This window comes from Pituophis catenifer, unplaced genomic scaffold (genome assembly GCF_029215685.1).
Source record: "Pituophis catenifer annectens isolate HBS135680 unplaced genomic scaffold, rPitCat1.0.hap2 SCAF_1, whole genome shotgun sequence".
NCBI classification, from domain to species: Eukaryota; Metazoa; Chordata; class Lepidosauria; order Squamata; family Colubridae; genus Pituophis; species Pituophis catenifer.
In genome coordinates, this window is record NW_027256881.1 from 88746298 (window position 1) to 88767867 (window position 21570).

Genomic DNA, 21570 nt, shown 5'->3' on the forward strand with positions numbered 1-21570 from the left:
AACTTCAATGTTCTTGGATCTTTTATCCAAGTCTATATGTAGAGTTTAAAAGTTCTGGTAGGCATATCTTTCCAGATCCAATTAGACACATCTCTGTAGTCAACATTACTGAGATGATTTTGAAACCAGAGCACTAAACCATCTGGTATTATACAGATATTTTATTATTTTAGAATAACAGAAAAATAGATCTTGCAATTTCCTCATAACAGTAGGAGTGCAGTAGAGAGAGTAGAAATTGCTGGATATTCTGCCAATCAAGCCTTGAAATCAATTCTTCTTTTCCCCCCCTGCTTTTAATGTCTTCCCGATTCTGCAAGGACTCATAATCAATCATTCCATTACTTTTTTCTGTCCTTTTGTAACATCAAACAGTTGCTAAACGAATTGTTGTAAGTAGAGGACTACGTGAACATACGGGTAGGTCATTCCAGAAATCAAAAGTGGCATGCAATAATTAAAAGAGTAGCTATATTCATGTTTTCTCTCTCTATTCTTTAGCTTAGCTACTAAGAAATATATTGGTGCTACAAACTATCGAGAAAAAATTCATAGCACCTTAACACCATGTGGAACATTCCTCTTATCTGGAAGTGAAGATGGTGTAGCATACGTTTGGAATTTAGAAACAGGTACCTTCGTACTTTATTTTGAAAAGTTAGAAACATAAAATGTTTGTTTACAGGTAACATGTTTTTAAAGGACCTTCTAAATAACTCTGGTTGAAAATTAAAAGCTTCAAAACCTTTTTCTTGGGAGTTTGTATTCGTTAAGTGATGCTTCCCAATTACTTTCTATCTATATTTTAAATAGATAGACATCAATATAATATCAAATTACCATATTTTTTGGAGTATAAGACGCACCTTTCCCCCCCCTAAAAGGGAGTGAAAATTTAGGTGCGTCTTATACACCGAATGTAGCCCCGCCCACCCACTGGCCCCCACCCTTTGGCCTCTGATTCAAAGCAGTTACCTCCTTGCAAGCAAACAGCAAGAAAAAACAGCTCCTTTCACCTTCAGCACAGCCTAATTAGCACAAGTTGATTGGATCGGCCTCCCGACTCTCAGCTGTTTTGGGCAGGGCTCTGCTGCTTGCTGCAAGGAGGAAAATTGCTGGAGCATATTTTTTTTTCCCTTGTGCTAATCAAGCTATGCTGAAAACGAAAATGAAAGTAAAGCAGGCTGTTTGCTGTTTGCTGCAACAAGGCAAAGTTGCTCAGAGGCAGAGGCAGATTTCTTTTTCTTCTTTTCTTTTCCTCACCAAAAAAGGTAGATGATTCTGATTCTGCGCATGCTCGAAGATGGCGGTGCTGGGTGAGCTCCCGGTCTGATGATGGGGGCTATTTGGCCTTTTCGAGGGGTGTAGGGTCGCTAAATCCACCTGCGACCCCGAGCCCCAGTGAGGAGAGCCCCTGCCCAACCTGGGGAGGATTTTTGCTCCCCTTGTGACATCGTGGTTGGAGCGAGGGGCTAGCAGTTTGGGAGAGGCCCTGAAGGGTGCTGGGGACGCCGCGGAGTGCCGCAGGGTTGGTAGCGGCGGTGGCGGCGGCGACGCTGTGAGGCCTTCCTGGGCGCTGTGGAACTGCCTGGAGCCCCGCGAGGTTGTGGCGGCGGTGAGGGCGCCGTAAAACAACTGAGGGCGCCGAAGAACAGCTGAGGGCGCCGAGAAAGCAATGGCGGTGATGGCGGCGGCAGCAGCAGCGGGAATGGCAGTAGCAGCGATGGTGGGAGCAGCTTGGCGTGGCCGCAAAGAGTCATCTAGCTGCGGTCCTTGTTTTCCATCGGAGAAGAGGGGCTGGAGGGAGACGGTGGCTCCGGCGGTGGTGCGAACGGCAGTGGGGCGATGCCCCCCCCTCCCCCCCCACTCAAAGCAACAGAGCCAAGGCGGTGCTGACGGTGGAGGCCAGTTGGCGGCGCTGGTTGCCCCCCCCCCATGCATCTGTTATGGTGCTGGGGTGGGGGGTGACACTGGCTCCAGTGCGACGTCTGCCACAGAACGCTGCAGTGGTAGTTTGCTGAGAGTGGAGAGGAGAAGCCGAAGTGAGGAGGCCTGGACTTATAGATCGGCAGAGGAAGAGATGTTACCCTCCTCTGGGGATATTGTTTCCCCCCCCTCCTTCCCCCTGCCTTCCCGCCCCCCCCCTTTTTTTATGGGGGGAGGGGCTTATGAACTATTACGCTCTGGACATTCTGGACCCCCCCCCACTATGTTCCACTCATGCCCTCGCTGGTAGGAGAGACTGAACACCATTTGAAAGAACTGAGAGATTTTTGTATCCCAACGGGGAGGATAGAACATTGTTCCCGTTAACCCTTGTAACGGGACCGGCCGTCGTGAGAGGATGGTTGGCTATTAGCCTCTGTTGGAGGAAAAGAACATTGGACCTTCTCCCTGTCGTGAGAGGACAGTGGAGTCCAGCTCTACAAATGGACATTTTGTGATCTGTATGTTCAGTTATCCCTTTGGACTATGATAGACCCCCGGACTGGCCTTTTTCCCATCTCTGGTTCGGTTGATGCTCCAAAAAGCCGACCTTCTTGCGCTGCGAGACTCCCCCCTCTCGCAGGCCTGGCCCTCCACATTATCGAGGGCCTATCTTGATGACGGGCTTTGGAACCCCGAGAGATGGCATGTAGCGAAGAGGGGGTTGAGGGGTTTTTTAGGAAAATTTTTTAAAAAAATTTTAAGGGGACCCGGGAGGGAGGGGGGGTTGTAAAAGCGGACCTGGGGGGGTCCAGATAGCGACCGAGCGGGATGATGGGTCGATTAGTTGCAGCAGGAGGGTCGCGAAAGGAAATTTAACCGGGAAGCAGGGGGATGACAGGAAGGGCTGTGAAATTGAAATAATGAGTGGGAGGGGCAGGTATGACGGACGCAGGGGGCCATATCAAGTGTCGGGGGTGCGCATACGCTGTTTACGAGCGATTGCGCACTCCGGCCCCCGATGCGTGACTCGTGTCCTGGGTTGTGTAGAGTCTCAGGCCCTGGGTCCGCGGCTGATGTTGTGTAATGCCAGGTCGGTGGTTAATAAAGCCCCCCTCATTTGTGACCTTATTTTGGAGGGGGGTGCGGACCTGGCAGGTATTACGGAGACCTGGTTGGGCCAGGAGGGGGGGTCCCCCTCGTTGAGATGTGCCCGCCAGGTTTCCGTGCATTTCATCAGCCAAGGGCCCAGGGGAGGGGTGGGGGAGTGGCGGTGATTGTTAGGGAAAGTCTTTGTCCGAGGGAGACCACTGTTCCTCAGATAGCCGGATGTGAGTCCCTCTGTGTAAAGTGGGGCCGTGGGGTGCAGATGGGTTTGCTGACTACGTACCTGGCTCCCTGCCACGTGGCAGCGACCCTGCCCGAGCTACTCGATGTCATTGCCGGGGTGGCGGTTGATACCCCCAGACTTATCGTCATGGGGGATTTCAACCTTCCATCCGCGGGTGAGGCGTCAGAGGCGGCTCGGGAGTTCATGGCTTCCATGACGGCCATGGACCTGACCCAGTTAGTTCAAGGCCCAACTCACATAGGGGGACACACTCTGGACCTGATTTTTGTCTCTGGTCAGTGGTTGAATGATCTTGGTAGAGGGGACCTAGATATTAAACCCTTGTCATGGACAGATCATTCGCTCCTCCAACTAGACTTTCCTACCGCCGCCCCCCGCCGCAGGGAGACGGAGCCAACTAGATGGTTCCGTCCCAGGCGCCTGATGGAACCTGAAAGGTTCCTGACGGAGCTTGGGCCGTGCCCTGAGACCCTAACACACGACTCGACTGAAGAGCTGGTGGCCGCCTGGGAAAGGGCGGCCGCTGGAGCTTTGGACCGCGTCGTGCCTTTGCGGCCTCTGACCCGATGCCGATCTCAACTGGCTCCTTGGTTTTCTGAGGAGCTGAGAGAGATGAAGCGTCGGAAAAGATGCCTAGAGAGCATTTGGAGGACTAGTCAATCCGATTCCAACCGGACACAGGTGAGGTCTTATATCAAGACCTACCTAGTGGCGATAAAAGCGGCAAAGTCTAACCACTTTTCCGCTCTTATCGCATCTGCAGAGAACCGCCCAGCCGCCTTGTTTAGGGTGACCCACTCCCTCCTCCGGGGGGGAGTGCGGGAAGATCCCTTGCAGGGTCGCGCTGAGGATTTTGTGCAATTCCTGCACGATAAAGTCGCTCGGATTCGGGATGGCTTGGACTCCGACTGGATGAGTCCACGGGAGGAGACGAGGGCAGGTCTTGAGAATGTTACCTGGGAGGAGTTTGATCCTGTGACTCCCGAGGATGTGGACAGGGTTCTGGGTAAGATTAGTGCCGCCACGTGTTTATTGGACCCGTGTCCCTCCTGGTTGGTGCTGGCCTCCCGGGAGGTTACACGAGGCTGGCTCCAGGGGATTATAAGTGCTTCTCTGAGTGAGGGTGCCTTTCCTGCCGCCTTGAAAGAGGCGGTAGTGAGGCCCCTCCTCAAGAAGCCTTCCCTGGACCCGGCTGAATTAGCCAACTATCGTCCAGTCTCCAACCTTCGTTTTGTGGCGAAGGTTGTTGAGAGCGTGGTGGCACGACAACTTCCCCGGCACCTGGATGAAGCTATCTATCTAGACCTGTACCAGTCGGGCTTCAGGCAGGGGTACAGCACTGAAACGGCATTGGTCGCGTTGGTGGATGATCTCTGGAGGGCTCGTGACAGGGGCTGCTCCTCTGTCCTAGTCCTATTAGACCTCTCGGCGGCTTTTGATACCATCGACCATGGTATCATGCTGCAGCGGTTGAGGGGGTTAGGAATAGGGGGCACCGTTTTGCGGTGGTTCTCCTCCTTCCTCTCCGACCGCTCGCAGTTTGTGTTGGCAGGGGGACAGAGGTCGACCTCGAGGCATCTCGCATGGGGAGTGCCGCAAGGGTCGGTCCTCTCGCCTCTCCTGTTCAACACTTATGTGAAGCCGCTGGGTGAGATCATCCGTGGTTTCGGGGTGAAGTGTCATCTGTACGCTGACGATACTCAGCTGTACATCTCCACCCCAGACCACCCCAACGATGCCCTTGATGTGATGTCCCGCTGCCTGGAGGCCGTGCGGGCCTGGATGGGGAGGAACAGGCTCAGACTCAACCCCTCCAAGACCGAGTGGCTGTGGCTTCCGGCGCCCCGATATAGTCAGCAGGTGCCATCGCTGACTATTGGGGGTGAATCTTTGCCCCCCACAGAGAGGGCTCGCAATCTGGGTGTCCTCCTGGACGCACGGCTGTCTTTAGAAGAGCACATGACGGCCGTGGCCAGGGGGGCCTTTTATCAGGTTCGCCTGATTCACCAGTTGCAGCCCTTTCTGGATCGGGACGCCTTGCGCACGGTCACTCACGCCCTTGTCACCTCCCGGTTGGACTATTGTAATGCTCTCTACATGGGGCTCCCCTTGAAGAGCACTCGGAGGCTCCAACTGGTCCAGAATGCGGCCGCGCGGGTGGTTATGGGTGCAACCCGTTGCGCCCACGTGACACCCCTCCTGCGCGAGCTGCACTGGCTCCCAGTGGTCTTCCGGGTGCGATTCAAGGTGTTGGTTACCACCTTTAAAGCGCTCCATGGCATAGGACCCGGGTACCTTCGAGACCGACTTCTGCCACCAATAGCCTCCCACCGACCAGTCCGCTCCCACAGAGAGGGTCTCCTCCGGGTGCCATCAGCCAAGTTATGTCGGCTGGCGACACCCAGGGGGAGGGCCTTCTCTGTGGGAGCCCCAGCCCTGTGGAATGAACTGCCCCCCGAAATACGAAAGATTTCCGACCTCCGGGTGTTTCGCTGCGCTCTGAGGACCCTGTTGTTCCGCCAGGCAGGGCTATTAACATAACGTTTTAAATTGGGGTATTTTAAATTTCTGGGATTTTAATTGGAGCCTAATTATTTAATGATTTTAAATTTTAAATTGTTGTCATGTTTTTTGTGTTTTTAAATAGGCTGTACACCGCCCTGAGTCCTTCGGGAGAAGGGCGGTATAGAAATAAAATTATTATTATTATTATTATTATTATTATTATTATTATTATTATTATTATTATTATTATTATTATTATTATTATTATTATGTGTCTTATACTCCGAAAAATATGGTATATAAAGATATACATCTTTACATCAAAATAGTGGGATCACCAGAACTAAGCACCTATTCAATAGGCAGACAAAAATACCAAACCCAGTGCGATGAACCATAATAATTTATTCATTAATAATTCAATTATTATTCGCAAATATTTATCATTTATTTATTCATTATGCATTATATCCCAAAATGATAATGAAAAATTATACCTGCCCCGCAGGATATTTGTTTACAATTCTTAACTTGAAAGCATCCTTTAATTTTCAGATTTAGTTGGCTTGGGTACCCCCAAACTTCTTGTACTGTAAAAAAAAAATCTAACATTTGTGAATAAAGTATTCGCTCACATAGGTTTTTTTCCCCCCCTTTTGCAGGTGATCAGGTAGCTATGTATTCTGATCTTTCTTTCACTTCCCCCCTTCGTGATGTTGCTTTCCATCCGCTTGAACATATGGTGGCATTTTGTGCCTTTGGTCAAAACCAGCCAATCCTTGTATACATTTATGATTACAAAGGTAATTTAATATGTTTATGCATCTGTGTGTGTGTGTGAGTGTATTCAAGTCCAACCTGAGTTATGAAAGTTTGAAGTGGCCTTTCTCTCGTGCTGCAGGTTGTCCTTGACTTACAACCATTCATTTAGTGACCGTTCAAAGTTACAATAGCACTGGAAAAAGTGAGTTACGACCAGTCCTTGCACTTATGTCCATCGTACCATCCCCATGGTTACGTGATCAAAATTTGCATGTATTTTTGACAGCCACAGTGTCCCAGGGACACGTGACTGCCATATGCAACTTTCCCAGCCAGCTTCCAACAAGCAAAGTCAGTGCAGCAAGCTGGATTCATTTAACGGTGATATGTGATCCACTTAACAACTGCAATGATTCACTTAACAACCATGGCAAAAAAGGTACTAAAATCAAGTGTGGTTCACTTAACAACCACCTTACTTAGGATCGGAAGTTTTGGTTCCAGTTGGAGTCATAAGTGGGGGACTACCTGTGAGAGGTGGTACTTGAACTCATAGCAAGAAAGTTTAAATAAAAAGCTTTTGAGGTCCTTTGACTGCCTCCATAGAGAAACCTAATCTGTTGACATTTAAGTGAAAGATGTGAGCCTCGGTGGTGCAGCAGACTAAAGTGCTGTTAAGTGCTAGCACTTAGCTGCCAGCTGCCTGCAATTAGTGCAAGTTCGAATCTCACCAGGCTCAAAGTTGACCTTCCATCCTTTTGAGGTAGGTAAATTGAGGACCCGGATTGTGGGGGCAATAAGCCAACTTTGTATAGAACAACACTGCTTAGGGGGGGCCGAAAGCCCTAATAAGCAGGTATATACATAAAAGTATGCAGGCTATTGCTATAATGCATTGTAAGCCGCCCTGAGTCTACAGAGAAGGGCGGCATATAAGTTAGACAAGAAAGAAAGAAAGAAAGAAAGAAAGAAAGGAAAGAAAGGAAGGAAGGAAGGAAGGAAGGAAGGAAGGAAGGAAGGAAGGAAAGAAAGAAAGAAAGAAAGAAAGAAAGAAAGAAAGAAAGAAAGAAAGAAAGAAAGAGGACTATTTTATAATTTTCTGCTTTATAGCCTTACTGCGTACATCCTTAATTCCAACGATAGCTGGGATTCAGTACTCTTATGACAAGATTAATATTGTTCAAACATTTTTTTTTTAACTTTGTCCTCTTCAGTGGCCAAGCAGGGGATTGAGGCAGTAAAGGAATTGAGTGGATCACAACTAACCAAGTCCCCCAGAAGCCCACAGACTCTCAGCATGTCTGCCGGTTTTCCTACCCAGAAGAATCCGATGATATCGTCAGCTGACCAATTTGCAAATGTTGCAAGAACATCAGTGAGGATGCAAAAAGTCAAACAAAAGCTGGATTCTGTTATGGTAAAGTTCACTTAAAAAAATTCCACTACAAGTTCAGTGACTACTTGAAGTTAACATCCGTGCTGAATGAATGGTACTTAAAATTGGTCCTTGAAGTTCCAACTGTCACAGCACCCCTGTGGTCATGTGACTGTGATCTGGGCACTTGGCAACTGGCTCATAATTGCAATGGTTGTAGTGTCACATGATCACTATTTGCGCCCTTTCCTGCTGGCTTCTCACAAGCAAATTCAATGAGGAAGCCAGCAGGGTAGACTGCAAGTATCTGAGGTAAGTCTTTCCCGCCCAGCAATAGCCATCCCAAGCCCTCATGCCATTCTGCATTGCCCCCCCACACACACACACACCTGGCAGCAGCCATTTGCCTTCCTCACTATGATGTTATGCCTCTGAATATCATGAATAGTTGATAAAGATTGTCAGGATCGTGCTATATATGTGGGCTTGCCATAAGAGAGCTTGTAGATTATTGTAGAATCACAGGATGTTGGATTTCAAATTCTCAAACTCGTCTAAAGGTAATTGTTCCACTGGGTAGCATTAGGAATAAGAGCATTTTCTCAACGTACTTACTTACTGCCAGATTGATTTTAAGGAATACAGCATAAATGTAATGATCATAAACAAAAGTAGCTATAAAATAAAGCTAATATCTAAAATATTGCTCTTTAAATAGTTGTTGCACTGTGGAAAACAGCAACTGTTTCTTCTACATTGATCCTCAACTATATTTGAATAATTTGTACCTGAATTTCATTTGTAGTCTTCCAAGTCCTACAATTTAATTACTAATCTAATATAGCAGAATATTTAATAATATTTGGTCCACTGTTTTGCCAAAAGTAGCAGTCCTATGTCTCATGAGCCTTTTTTCCTTTATAAGTTCTGTTACGCTTCTTGAAGTTTGAATCAGCCCTCTCTGCAACCTATTTAGAATAAGACAAAAAATTATCCTTAATTAGCTCCCAGTAAATTAATTGCCTGTGGAACTATTTGGTATAATGTAAATAGATTACGGTTATATAGATTTACTGCCATCTCTGCAGAAGATTCTAAATGTTCAGGTTTGAAAATGAGTTCATTTTATGTAGATGTGCCCAGACATTAGATCTTCAAATATGGCTCCCAGCATCCCCAGCCCATTTCAGTGGTTAGAAATGTGATATTGGTAGTTCAGCAATTTCAGGGAGGCTGAGAATAGCTTCGGAGTATATCCCCCCCCCCCATTTTAACAGTCAACTCCATTACCAAGACAGAAAGCATACAATAATGTGCAAAATTAATAAAGTCACAGTAAAGAGGTTAAAAAAAAACCTTATTCACCACTTGGCTGATTGCATTAATGTGGTGCTGTGGTGGCAACAGGTGTACTTGGTTCCTTCCACAGCCTTCGGAGAAAAAAAAAAAACCTATTTGAGGTCAATTGTTGCAAGAAGACAACTTGCATTGTGCAAACTGAGGGAGGGCTGGATGAAGCTATGGTAGGCATTTCCTGCCTTTACACCAAGGGGGGAAATGGAGCTCTTGAGAAATCTCTCCAGGTGTGCCTCGACAAATTGTCCAAGGTGGTGACTATAGCTGCACTGCTTTGAGTCCCATTTACATAGGAGAAAACAAGCTCTCATAGCAACCACTGCTTCCAAGTTCAGAAAACAAGCTGGCAAATTTGGCTGGGTTTCTGATGGCTTTCTCTGGTAGAATTGGTGCATAGTTTTTCTCCTGGGGATAAATGTAAAATGTTCAAAGCACATTAGAAAAATTTTCAAACCATACTTGCCAGTGAAATGTTTCCTTGAACCATTTGGCTTGGCCTTTTGCTCATTATACTGTGGAGAATAAGCGATATAAGATAATAGCAAGTGATAAGTCTGTACATAGGGTCAAAGTACAGCTTTGCCTGGATAATATTGTAAAGGTCTATTTTTCTACCTGAGGGGAGGGTTGCATGTAAAACCACTCCGGTACGAAACAAAAGAGATTGCAGACTTGCTTAGAGCTAATCATTGCCTGCTGCACACTGTGACAAAACTGTAATTTGAAGGATTAACTTTATTCACAAAGGCACAAAACTGCAGAAAGGACAAATTACAGTGCTGACTTTCCCAGCCTAATTTGACTTGCAACCCTGTATGAAAATTTTTATTCTTCTAATTGTAAAGGTCACAGCCCTGTAGAAGTATTATCAGGAACAAATCAGCAAAATTGTTCCTAGCTTGTTGGAACCTGAATTTACCTGGATTCTCTTTTATTTTTGGGTGGCGTACTTTTTTTTTTAACATGAAAATTAGGCTCACCGAAAAGAAGTATTTGCATAATTCCCATAGATTATAAAGCAAATGCAAAACAGCTCTGTTTAAACTTGGCATAAATGTGTAGGCTTTTCTATCTCTTTAAACACACACACACACACACAATACTTTTTGTACTTATAATTCTACTCCACTCGGGCCTTGTATTATACTATCCAAGATAGAACTGTGGTTTTTATGTTAAGCAAGCAAAGTGTTGTGAAAAGAATTAGTTGATTGGTGTTAGTTATCTTAGCCAACCTTTTCTTGTTGTTGAAAAGGTGTTTAGCAATTTCTTCCCACAGCCTGCATTTCAGAAATTATTGCTTCACAGTAATTGTTCCATAGGTCCTATTATATGCTGGCATGTTCACTTAAAACATAGGAAAGTAGAGGTCAGTCTACCTTTACAGACAGCATTGGAAGACTGGTCTCAAGTTACATCTCACTATTGAACATTCTATATATATTTACATTATATACCTATCTGATATTGCACATCCTTTAATAAACAGCCTGACCCCTGACGGTAAAGGGTGCAGGGTTCGTGCAAGCCACTTCTACTGCTCATGAACAGGCAGCGGAGGTGAGGGGTTTTTTTTGCTATTTTTCTTCTCAGTTGTCTGCTCCTTCTCTGTTGCATGTTCACAGAAATCACATTTTCAGGAGTATTCTTTAAATAAACTGCAAATTAAGGATAATCAGGCCTATTCGTTCCATATGAAAACTACTCCTGTGTTGATAGAATACTTCCATGAAAGTGAATGGTGCAGCCGCAAACACTAGGGTAGAGTTAGAGCTTATCGTGGACAAAGAAGCAAGCTAATTAATGCAGTTCGGATTTGCTCCTGTTGGGCCCCAGGAATGGCTAAACAAAATTAAATAATCCTCACCATTCATTAACTTGGAATTGTGTGCAACCCGAAATCACTTCTAACAAGCATTTGAAATCCAGATATGTTTTTGACTTCCACTGCCCCAATTAGCGCGTAGCACTAAACAAAGCACTTTTTAAGAGCTTTACTGCTTAATAGTGCTTGATGGCAGGAGGAGGTAAGTGTAAGCGATGTAGTAGAAGCTACAGTGTGCACCAATGAATCTAATGCATTTCATTTGGATTGTGAAGAGAAGGCTTTAAAAGAATATGTTGTCGATGTATTCATTTAGCATGAGCGTGCAAAAGAATCCTATTAAATGAAGCAAAGCTCTGCCAGCTTTTCATGTATTCAATAGGACTGTTATTGCGTATTTTAAGAAGCTAGTTTTAATATTTTCAACGTTATAGGTAATCCTCATTCAACAACTGCCTTGCACTGCGGCCGCTTGCAGTTACAATGGTAATGAAAAAATAACTAACCATTCCTTGCATTTACAACCTTTGCGAGCCTATAAAGCAAAGGAAAGGGGAAGTAAAATCATGATGTTTCAGCAATTGCTTTGCTTAATGACTAAGTTGCCTGTTCCAATTTTGGTCACTGAACGAGGACTACCTGTACCCAATAAAAGAATTATATGTTTCTTCTAATAACCATTCTTTTATCTAATAATAGCAGCATGGATTTCCTTTTTTGATAGCGCTCATATGATTTAATTGTTTACATAATCCTTAAAAAAACCCACTTTCCCCTACAATGGGGACAACGCATGTGGGCCGAGATTAGAAAGTAGTACTTTGCCTAAGAGTCTGTAGAGATTCTCAGTCATCCAGGTCATGGCTGACCCAAAGGTGCTTTTTCAGGAGGCAAACTGGACTTTCTTGTTTTTTTCTTTTGAAGACGTTTTGCTTTTCATCCAAGAAGCTTCTTCAGCTCTGACTGGATGGTGGGGAATGGAAGGATTTAGATTCCTTGCAGACAGCTGGTCATTTTCATCCTTTTATAGGGTCGTTGAAGCACTTGGAAGTTTATCTGACTAAAGGAACCAGGAGCACTACTCAGGTGACCCTTGGGACACAGCTAAACCTCCAAGTGTTTCAATGACCAGCTGTCTACAAGGAATCTAAATCCTTCCATTCCCCACCATCCAGTCAGAACTGAAGAAGCTTCTTGGATGAGAAGCGAAACGTCTTCAAAGAAAAAACAAAGTCCAGTTGCCTCCTGAAAAAGCTTCTTTGGGATATACTTTGCCTAAGGCTGCAAAGCAGCATGCGGTTTGGAATGGGGGTACTTCTGGTTTGTAGTTTAGCATCTAAAAGTTAGCTTGCAAATAAAAGAGTTCTCAACAATAGATTTGCTTTATCATATCAGTGCAGGGGAGATATCGGTATTAAAGAAGCAGAGCTTAATTCTTTCATGATATATCCCTGCTGCTGCTTCTTCCACCACCATCCCCTTCTTTGAATCAGTTTTACCCTTTATTTATTTTTTTACAATCAGGCTCTCCAATTCTGGAAATAACTCAGACAATGAGCAGCAGTGCGCTAAGTACAGACAGTCCCTCCATCTGTCAATTCTGACTTCAGAGCTCATTCTCTTGCAGGGTTTTTTTTTAAACCTTGTATTTACCTGTCCTTTTATTACGTTTATTTATTTATTGCTCTATAGCTCGTTGTCAATGGGAAAGGATTTATCCATATGCTGATATAAAGGAAAAAAGAAAAAATATTGTTGCTGAATTCCTATATGGCTAAATCTTTAGGGTTGTTGTTGTTTTTTTTTTTTTTTTGAAGTGTTATGCCCTTGTTAGAAAAGTTTAAAAAAAAAAAACTACCCAAGATTATTAAACCACTTAGTAGGAATAGTTGTCACAGGTCAGGAAAGAAGCAGATCAAAAGATTTTGGGATACTTTCAATTAATAGTTTTAATTCAGAGAAACCTGATGAAATAAGCCCAAAGGGGGAGAGGGGGTTCCAGTCCAAACCTGCTTTGATATGTTGAGTAATAAATTATGAAAGCTGGCCAAATAAGCCTTGGAGATTTAACTGCTGGCGACAATTCACTTCAGGTTTTGGAGGTTATCTTCAGATCTGATTTTCTGTTCAGAGCGCATTCATATTCACTTTCATAGAGCCTAGGTAAAAGGGAAAAAAAGCTAATCATTCAAAATAAATGCTAAATTTTAGTTGCCATATTAGTATACCTAACTTTTTTTTAAATTCCATGTATTCATTTATATTACGTAGTTTATATTGGTTTAATATGTTAAGCTTTGTCCTTGTTGATGATTATGTAATTGAATGAAATGAAACTAAAATGCTGAAAGTACTTTTAAGTGTATGTAAATCCTTGCTATAAAAAACAAACAGAAACACCAGGAGAAAACATGAAATAATATATGACATTTTCTACATCATCTGCTACATAAGAATTTTTCTGACGAATAAGAAATATTCCAAATACAATATTACATTAGTTTCCTTCTTTAATGCCCTGAAAATAATAATTTTCTTAATTCCTAATTATTACCAACATTATTTACAACTTCAATTTGTGTTAGTAAACAAATGCCTTCATCCTTTTCTGCTTCTAAATAATTTTTTTAACTATCTTTTGAAAATAAATTGCTTTCTTGGGCCTTAACTCATAACTTGGATTCATAGATTTGAGTTCCTCCTCACTTCATATGCACTAAATATATGGGAAAGAGGATTGAAAAAACCGGCAGCCAACTATTTTTGGGAAATTATACTTGAAATAGAATCACAAAGAGTTACAAACTTCCCATATATAAATTGTATGGTGGTATCTGCGTCTCCGTTTTAAGATGGAGTTTTTATACATTTGTTCATTGTCAAAGCATTAGACAGTATGCCCCCAAGGCTATTCTGAAAGAAGTTACTTAGAAATCAGTCATTTTGATAAAGTAGGGAGATTGTATTCTTTAACTCTAAGGTTACGGACTGGTGAACTCAAGTTTTTTAATGTTGAGCTGTTAGAGTATATTTCTGCTGCAGCTTCCTGCAGAGAGACCATGGCTTTGAACTTCTTAATTTTTTTCCTCTGATATCTCTTGAAGGACTTGGGCATGACAATCAAAATTGTTGAGGCTGAGGGAGTAAAAAAAAGTAAAATTGTCAAGCTATGTCAGATAAACAGTACAATTTATGTAATAATCCAGAGGGTTTTTCAACTTTGAGAAACAGAAAATGGCATATACCTTGTAGGTTTGGAGACCACAATATTGACGCAATAGTTAAAAAGAATGCCAAAAGGAAGTATTAATGCATCCTTTTAGAAAAAAAAATGGAGGCAGTTATATTTCATAACGTATTGGTATTTCAACTTTTTTTTTAAAAAAAACTATATTTCTTTTCAAACTGTTTTTAGTTCTTCAAAATTGAATTGCTGTTATACTAATACAGCAATTACTTTTAGAATTGGTAATGCTTTGCAGTTTAGCTCTTGTATCTCAGTTATATTTCAATTTTTCTTTTGCAGGCCAGTTCCAGCCCAATGCTTCCTAGCCAATCTCTGCTACCACCACACTCCAGATTAAGACTGACCAACAATCTAGGTATATAAATGGTTCCGCCATATCCTCTTCTTTCTATAGTGGTAATGTATATTATACTGTGGTTATTAATGTAATTTTGAGGAGTTCTGTGATCATATAAAATGACCTTCCTTGTTCAGTGACTGATTTTTTTGTGTGAATAATATTTACTCTAATATATATTTACACAATGCATTTAGGGCTAACACTGATACAGAGATGAATGACAGACAACTGGAATCAAACTTGAGTAGCAGTTGTTCGAAACATAAGAAAAAAGCAAAGCAAATTTTGTCTAACCCATATTGCTACTTAGTAAGCACTTCGATCATTCATCCATGTACCATAGATTGTTACGGTACAACCTAGGTTCAAACTCTGAAAGGAAAATATATTCTGACTGATGCTACCTATAATGTAATTTTTTTAAAAAATTCCTTGTTACAGAGAACTGTGGGGGTCATAGCAGTCCCACAACTGGAACAAGCAGATAAGATGCTTGTGTTAGATCAGTTCTGCACAAAAGTTGATTCAGAATCCAAGGCAGTACTTAAAAACAAAGCCCAAATTGGTTTAAACAGAATATGGACATCCTACTTCATCTGACAGCTTGACCCAACGCAAGATTAATGGTTCACATTAGTTTAGTGGGGGGGAAAACATGAATGGTTGTCATTTTTTCTCCCATAATAGGACAGTTTTCATGAATTTTAAGCAAAGAGATAAATGCAAAGGTTAAAGAATGTCAGGGTTCCAAGTAACACCCCCAACCAATGAAGACTCCAAGGCTTGCAGTTCCTCAAAGTTCCATTTTATTAGTGATACCATATTGGCACATCTGGGAAAACCCAAATCTGAAAGCTCCCGGGTTTTCCCCACCCAAAGGAAAGTCAAAATCCCTTCCCCTGCACCCACATGTCCACCATATGGTCCAATCAATCCACCGTCCCAACTGGGATTAATCTCATTTAATCTCTTGGTTTCTTTTTATTAAATTTTCATAACTTCTTTATTAATGAAACAAATGTATTGCGGATACAGATTACAGCATTTCAGGTGGATCGAGATGTTTCTACCCAATTGGTGGTTTTAAAAAGTACCATATTAATGAATTGTTAGAATGCAGGAGGGAAGATAATCTAAACTTCTCAGACCTCTTCCAGCCATCAGGTTATGGCACTAATCCTATAATGTTCAACAAGTAGGATCACTGGCAGTGAGCTAAAAGGCATGCCATATTTCACTGATTTTATGCAGCCCTTCATTGAAATAAGTTTTGATCAGCGTTAATCTTCTTAGAATGTTCCTGTTTGCTATACAGATAGGTTAATGACTACTCATTCAGTGACGGTTCGACATTATGATGGTACTGCAAGAGTAGTACTTATGGCCAGTCTTTTCAGTTCTGGCCATTCCAGCCACTCCATGGTCATGTGATCACAATCTGGGTGCTTGGCAACCAGCTCACACTTAAGAAGACTATTGCAGTGTTCCAGTGTCAGGTGATTATTATTTGCACCTTTCACCTCCACTTTCCACAAGCAAAGCGTAAGTCACTTTTTCAGCATCATCGTAATTTTGAACTGTTGCTAAATGAATGGTGGTTAAATAAAGAAAACCTGTAATGCTCCATAGATCTACAGTAGTGGCCAAAATTGTGGAAACCTTTTGAGAAAAGTGTATTTTCTAAAACTAGCTAATAACACCACTTTTTTTTTTTTTGGAGTAGTGCCATAAAATTATATATCAATGGAAAGGTAATTTAATCAAGAATGTAATGCAATAACTTTTATGAAGGATTTGCTATTAGATTAGTATTTACAGTATAAAGAAGAAAAATGAAACGTAGAAAAAATGAGATACACAAAAATTATCACCATAGAAAAAACGAGATATACAAAAATTATCACATCAGATAATACTTAGTAGGGTAACATTTAGCATGAATTATGGCCTTACAACACCTTCCCATGGAGTGAGCCAAATCTTTTAGTTCTGCAGCTGTTATAATGTGAAACCAAGATTGAATGATTGCTTCTATTAATTGGGTTTTATTGCTGGGTCGCTTCTGACTAACAAGGCTTCATAGATTTTCAATTGGGTTAAGGTCTGGACTATTCCCAGGTCATTCCATCAGTAGAATATGATTATCTTGAAACTCCCCAAAAAAGTGGTGTTATTAGCCATCAAACTTCAAAAATACACTTTTCCCAAAAGGTTTCCACAATTTTGGCCACTACTGTACAGTACTACAGCTCCCATCTCCACCTTTGTTCTGTGGAACTCACTTGGAAGGTGTCAGCTTGAAGAAAGCTGCACTAAGAAAAGTTTCCCTCTTTTGGTCCCATCTTTGCATTCTCCCTATCTTTTGATTTATTTATCTTACACTCGGGCCCATACATCTCTATCCCAGGCAGTTTCAGTGTGTTGTGGCATTATTTATTTGAGTTTTTTATCCTGCCTTTATTGCTTTATAAATAACACAAGACAGCAAACATACATAATACTTCTTCCTTCTATTATCCTCAGAACAACAACCCTATAAGGTGGGTTGGGTTGAGAGAAAGAGAGAGTGACTGGTCACACAGCTGACTTTCATGCCTAAAGTGGGATTAGAACTCGCAGTCTCCTGGTTTCTAGCCCACTAAGGAAAGAAAGGCAAATCAAATAAAGAAAATTGCCAAAATAAAATTCTAGAAACGAAACCTGAATCTAAAATCCCCATAAAAGGCACTATGCCTGGGGTCTGTTAAAAATAAAATCATGTCTCCATAGCTCTCTGAATCTTGATTGATTAATGATGTGCCATTGTAGATTTTACAAATGCAGTGTGTTAATAATTTCTAATTCTTCGTAGTAAATAAATTATTCCATATGTTTTAGATATTATTGAAAGAACTTCAGTTTGCAGCGGTGACCTTAAACTGGGCATTTTATTGACCAGATTAATATCAGTTCTTTTAAAAAACAAACTTGTTATTTTAGAAAATGAAACAAAAAAATGCAAACAATCTTAGTGTGGAATTTTAGAATAAGGTAAATGTAAAGGTTCCCCACGCACATATGTGCTAGTCGTTCCCGACTCTAGGGGACAGTGCTCATCTCCGTTTCAAAGCCAAAGAGCCAGCGCTGTCCAAAGATGTCTCCGTGGTCATGTGGCCAGCATGACTCAATGCCAAAGGCGCATGGAATGCTGTTATCTTCCCACCAATGGTGGTCCCTATTTTTCTACTTGCATTTTTTACGTGCTTTCGAACTGCTAGGTTGGCAGAAGCTGGGACAAGTAACGGGAGCTCACCCCATTATGTGGCACTAGGGATTCGAACCACTGAACTGTCAACCTTTTGATTGACAAGCTCAGCGTCTTAGCCACTGAGCCACTGCATCCCATAATTTTAGAATAACCAATGTAAAATATTAGCAAAAGAAACGGCATAGTCTCATCAAAGTTCCCATGAGAACATTCATAACATTTAGGTGACAATGGAACTTCTGTTTATCTCTTTTGGGTTCATTGCTGTCAGATAATAATCTAAAATAGTGCCACTGAACTACACTGTCTATACTGGAAGGATGGTTTTGTGTTTATACTTTCCCTCCATTTTGTCTAAGGGACTGAAGGGGGAGTGGCTTAGCCACTCTATAAATATGATCCCCTTTACTCACACACACAGCAGAAGGTAAACAGGAAAAAAGGAGAGAAAGAGAGAAGAAGGGATTATGCTCTAGGCACATTTACCTAAAAAAATAAAGACCAAGAGACAATGTTCTGTGATTTAAAATGTAAATAGTTTATTGATTTTAAATAAACAAAGTTTTTCTTGATAAAAGAAATTTGGCTTAATTGTAGCTGCTGGGACATTCCAAGATCTTATTGACCTCTACAACTTAAACGAAAAACTTTTATAACAATTGCTATGATTCCTTTGCTGTAAGAATATCATTTTTAGAGAGATGTAGAAAAAGATTTTGTATATCTGTCACAATTAGCTGTGGCAAAATTGTGACAATCTAAGTTTTTTTTCTGAGATAGTTTTCTTCAGCCTTGTGCCTCCACAAGGCCAAGTGGGATTTGGGAAGCTGGAACCCATCAGAAGGAATCAAGATTGAGGAAGTTGCTTTATTCCATTCCAAAAAATAAGTAGCAGATATATATTTGGTTTTCTTCCATTACTTTGTAAATTTTGTTTACTTTGTAAACCATGTACAAAGTGAATTGGAAGTGACAAGTAACCAGAATGTACACGTTAGTGCCATATGCTTGTTAAAAATTACATTACAATATAACTTCTTTTTTTCCCAGCGATAAATAATAAAGGACTGTATGTCTATCAGCCTACCAACATGTGAGCATTACTTGCTGTAATGCCAAACTTTGACAACAGTTGAGTGTGATGAAATATAATATTTAATAATAGCTAGAGAACAAGAGGGACTCGGTGGCTCAGTGGCTAAGACGCTGAGCTTGTCGGATCGAAAGGTCGGCAGTTCAGCGGTTCGAATCCCTAGTGCCGTGTAAGGAGGTGAGCTCCTGTTACTTGCCCCAGCTTCTGCCAACCTAGCAGTTCAAAAACACGTAAAAAATGCAAGTAGAAAAATAGGGTCCACCTTTGGTGGGAAGGTAACAGTGTTCGTGCGCCTTTGGCATTCAGTCATGCCGGCCACATGACCACCGAGACATCTTCAGACAGCATTGGCTTTTCGGCTTTGAAACGGAGATGAGCACCACCCCCTAGAGTCAGGAACGACTAGCACATATGTGTGAGGGGAACCTTTACCTTTATCTTTTTAGAGAACAATTCGCTCAGCATTTTTGGATTGAAGGTGCAAAACATTGGATTTTTACCATGTGGGGCTTGGTAAAATATTACATACCTATTCACTTTGTGATTTACAAAGAGTAGACTAGTTCATCTGAGCCCTCAAAATTTCTCTTAAAAATTAGTCCACAATTACAGCGTTAAACCCACTCTTAGGACACAATAGCTTGATTGTAGTTAAAAAGCAGAGGGGCCTACTCAATCCTTTTCCTGTAGTTCCTGGAACCCCAGAGATAACATTGCTAAATAATGGAAAAGTGGTTTTCTCTTTGGTTTTTACCAAAACCAATAAATAATAGTTAAATATTTTCAGAAATCTGCCATGAATCCCAAAAAGAAAAGGCTCAAGAACTGCAATAAAACACATCATAGTGTCGGGGTCATGTCACTACCATTCTTGGCTGAGAAAATATTTTTAAAATGTCATAATACTCTGTGTGTGTAGATAGATAGATAGATAGATAGATAGAAAGATAGATAGATAGATAGATAGATAGATAGATAGATAGATAGAACGAACATATAATATACATGTACATATAATGTAATACATATTCTAAAAGAATGGAGCATATAAAAATTGAAGACAATGGTAGGGCTTTGCTTATATACAAGTTGTACTTTCCTATAACTTCAGTATGCATACCTATAAGAATATATGTATACATATATACATACATATACATACATATGTATACATACAAACATGCGTACCGTGTTTCCCCGAAAATAAAACCCTGTCTTATTTTTTTTTGCACCCCGAAATAAGTGCTTGACCTTATTTTCAGGGAGGTCTTATTATTCTGAGGCGCGTGGAGCAAGACGGGGCTCCTCTTGCTGTCTTACCTGATTTCCAACTCTGTCTCCCTAACCCTAACCAGAGGAAATGGTGGAGACCGGCTGCGCATGCGCTTAAATATTTTGGGGAGGGCTTATTTTCAAGGGAGGGCTTATTATCCGGGGAGGGCTTATTTTCGGGAAAACACGGTACATATATGTATACATATACATATATGTATACATGTATGTATAGTGAAATTATGGGAAAGTACAACTTGTATATAAGCAAAGCTCTATCATCATTTTCAATTCCTTATATTCTCCATTCTTCTAGAATCTGACAGCCATTTGGTTTTTTTAAAAAGTAGTTAAATAATACATCTAATGCAATCTTTGTTAGCCATTATGAAAAATATCTTGATTAGGTTATAGTGGTATGTTTGCATGAATATGTAGGCATGTGCTGTGCAGAGGATTTGGGAGAAGGAGAAAAAAGATTAATTGAAGAAAAATGTTCTGTGTGAAGCCCTGCCTAGGAAAAAGTGTGTGTTTTTTCCTGTACTTATTGATTGCATCTGTGTTTTTTATAAGAATTCCCCAAAATTTATGGGATACTTCAAAAACTGGAGGAAAATGTTGTTTATTTCAACATTAAAGAAAAAAAGGGGAAGAATCCTGAATTAAATCCAAAACCTTGTTTGTGACCATGAAATTTACAATCTTGCAATATTTATGGAGATTTAAAGTTATTTCTGGTGTTAACTAGTGGGAAGGAAAGACTTTTGTAATATGAAAATAATAATAATAACTTTGTTGTCATTGTACGTGTATACACAGTATTCCCATACAACGAAATTCACTTAACACCCAAAGACCAGGTCCAACACAGATAACAATCCCCAAACACACTCCCACCCACCACAATTCCCCACCCCTAATGTTTTCTGGCAAATAAATAATTAAAAAAGAGCCAATAATGTATTGGTTAAAATGTTGAGTATGGACTGGCAAGAGCTGGATTATAGTCCCCCCTCAAGAACAGAACTCAAATGGATGACTTTGAGCTAGCACTTTGTGTCAGCCCCATACATCTCACATCATTGTTAAAACTAAAACTAAGGCAAGCCCCTACATAAGCAATCTTTTGCTATCAGAAAAAAACCAGAATATAAATGATATAAATGTTCCTCTTGAGGGAGATGAGTGATAAAGAAAGAGAGAGGGGGAAGAAGAGGGAAGGAAGGAAGGAAGGGAGGAAAGAAAGGAAGGAAGGAAGGAAAGAAGAGAAG

At 41.5% G+C, this 21570-nt stretch overlaps 1 protein-coding gene across 1 annotated transcript in view; it reads left to right on the top strand.

Moving 5' to 3' along the window:
* AHI1 (Abelson helper integration site 1) overlaps nucleotides 1-21570 on the top strand; it is a 78530-nt gene that overhangs the window by 23798 nt on the left and 33162 nt on the right. The window contains exons 16-19 of the mRNA XM_070932699.1: nucleotides 502-632; nucleotides 6445-6585; nucleotides 7759-7961; nucleotides 14627-14702. Coding sequence (XP_070788800.1) covers nucleotides 502-632; nucleotides 6445-6585; nucleotides 7759-7961; nucleotides 14627-14702 — 551 coding nt within the window. The remainder of the gene's footprint in view (nucleotides 1-501; nucleotides 633-6444; nucleotides 6586-7758; nucleotides 7962-14626; nucleotides 14703-21570) is intronic.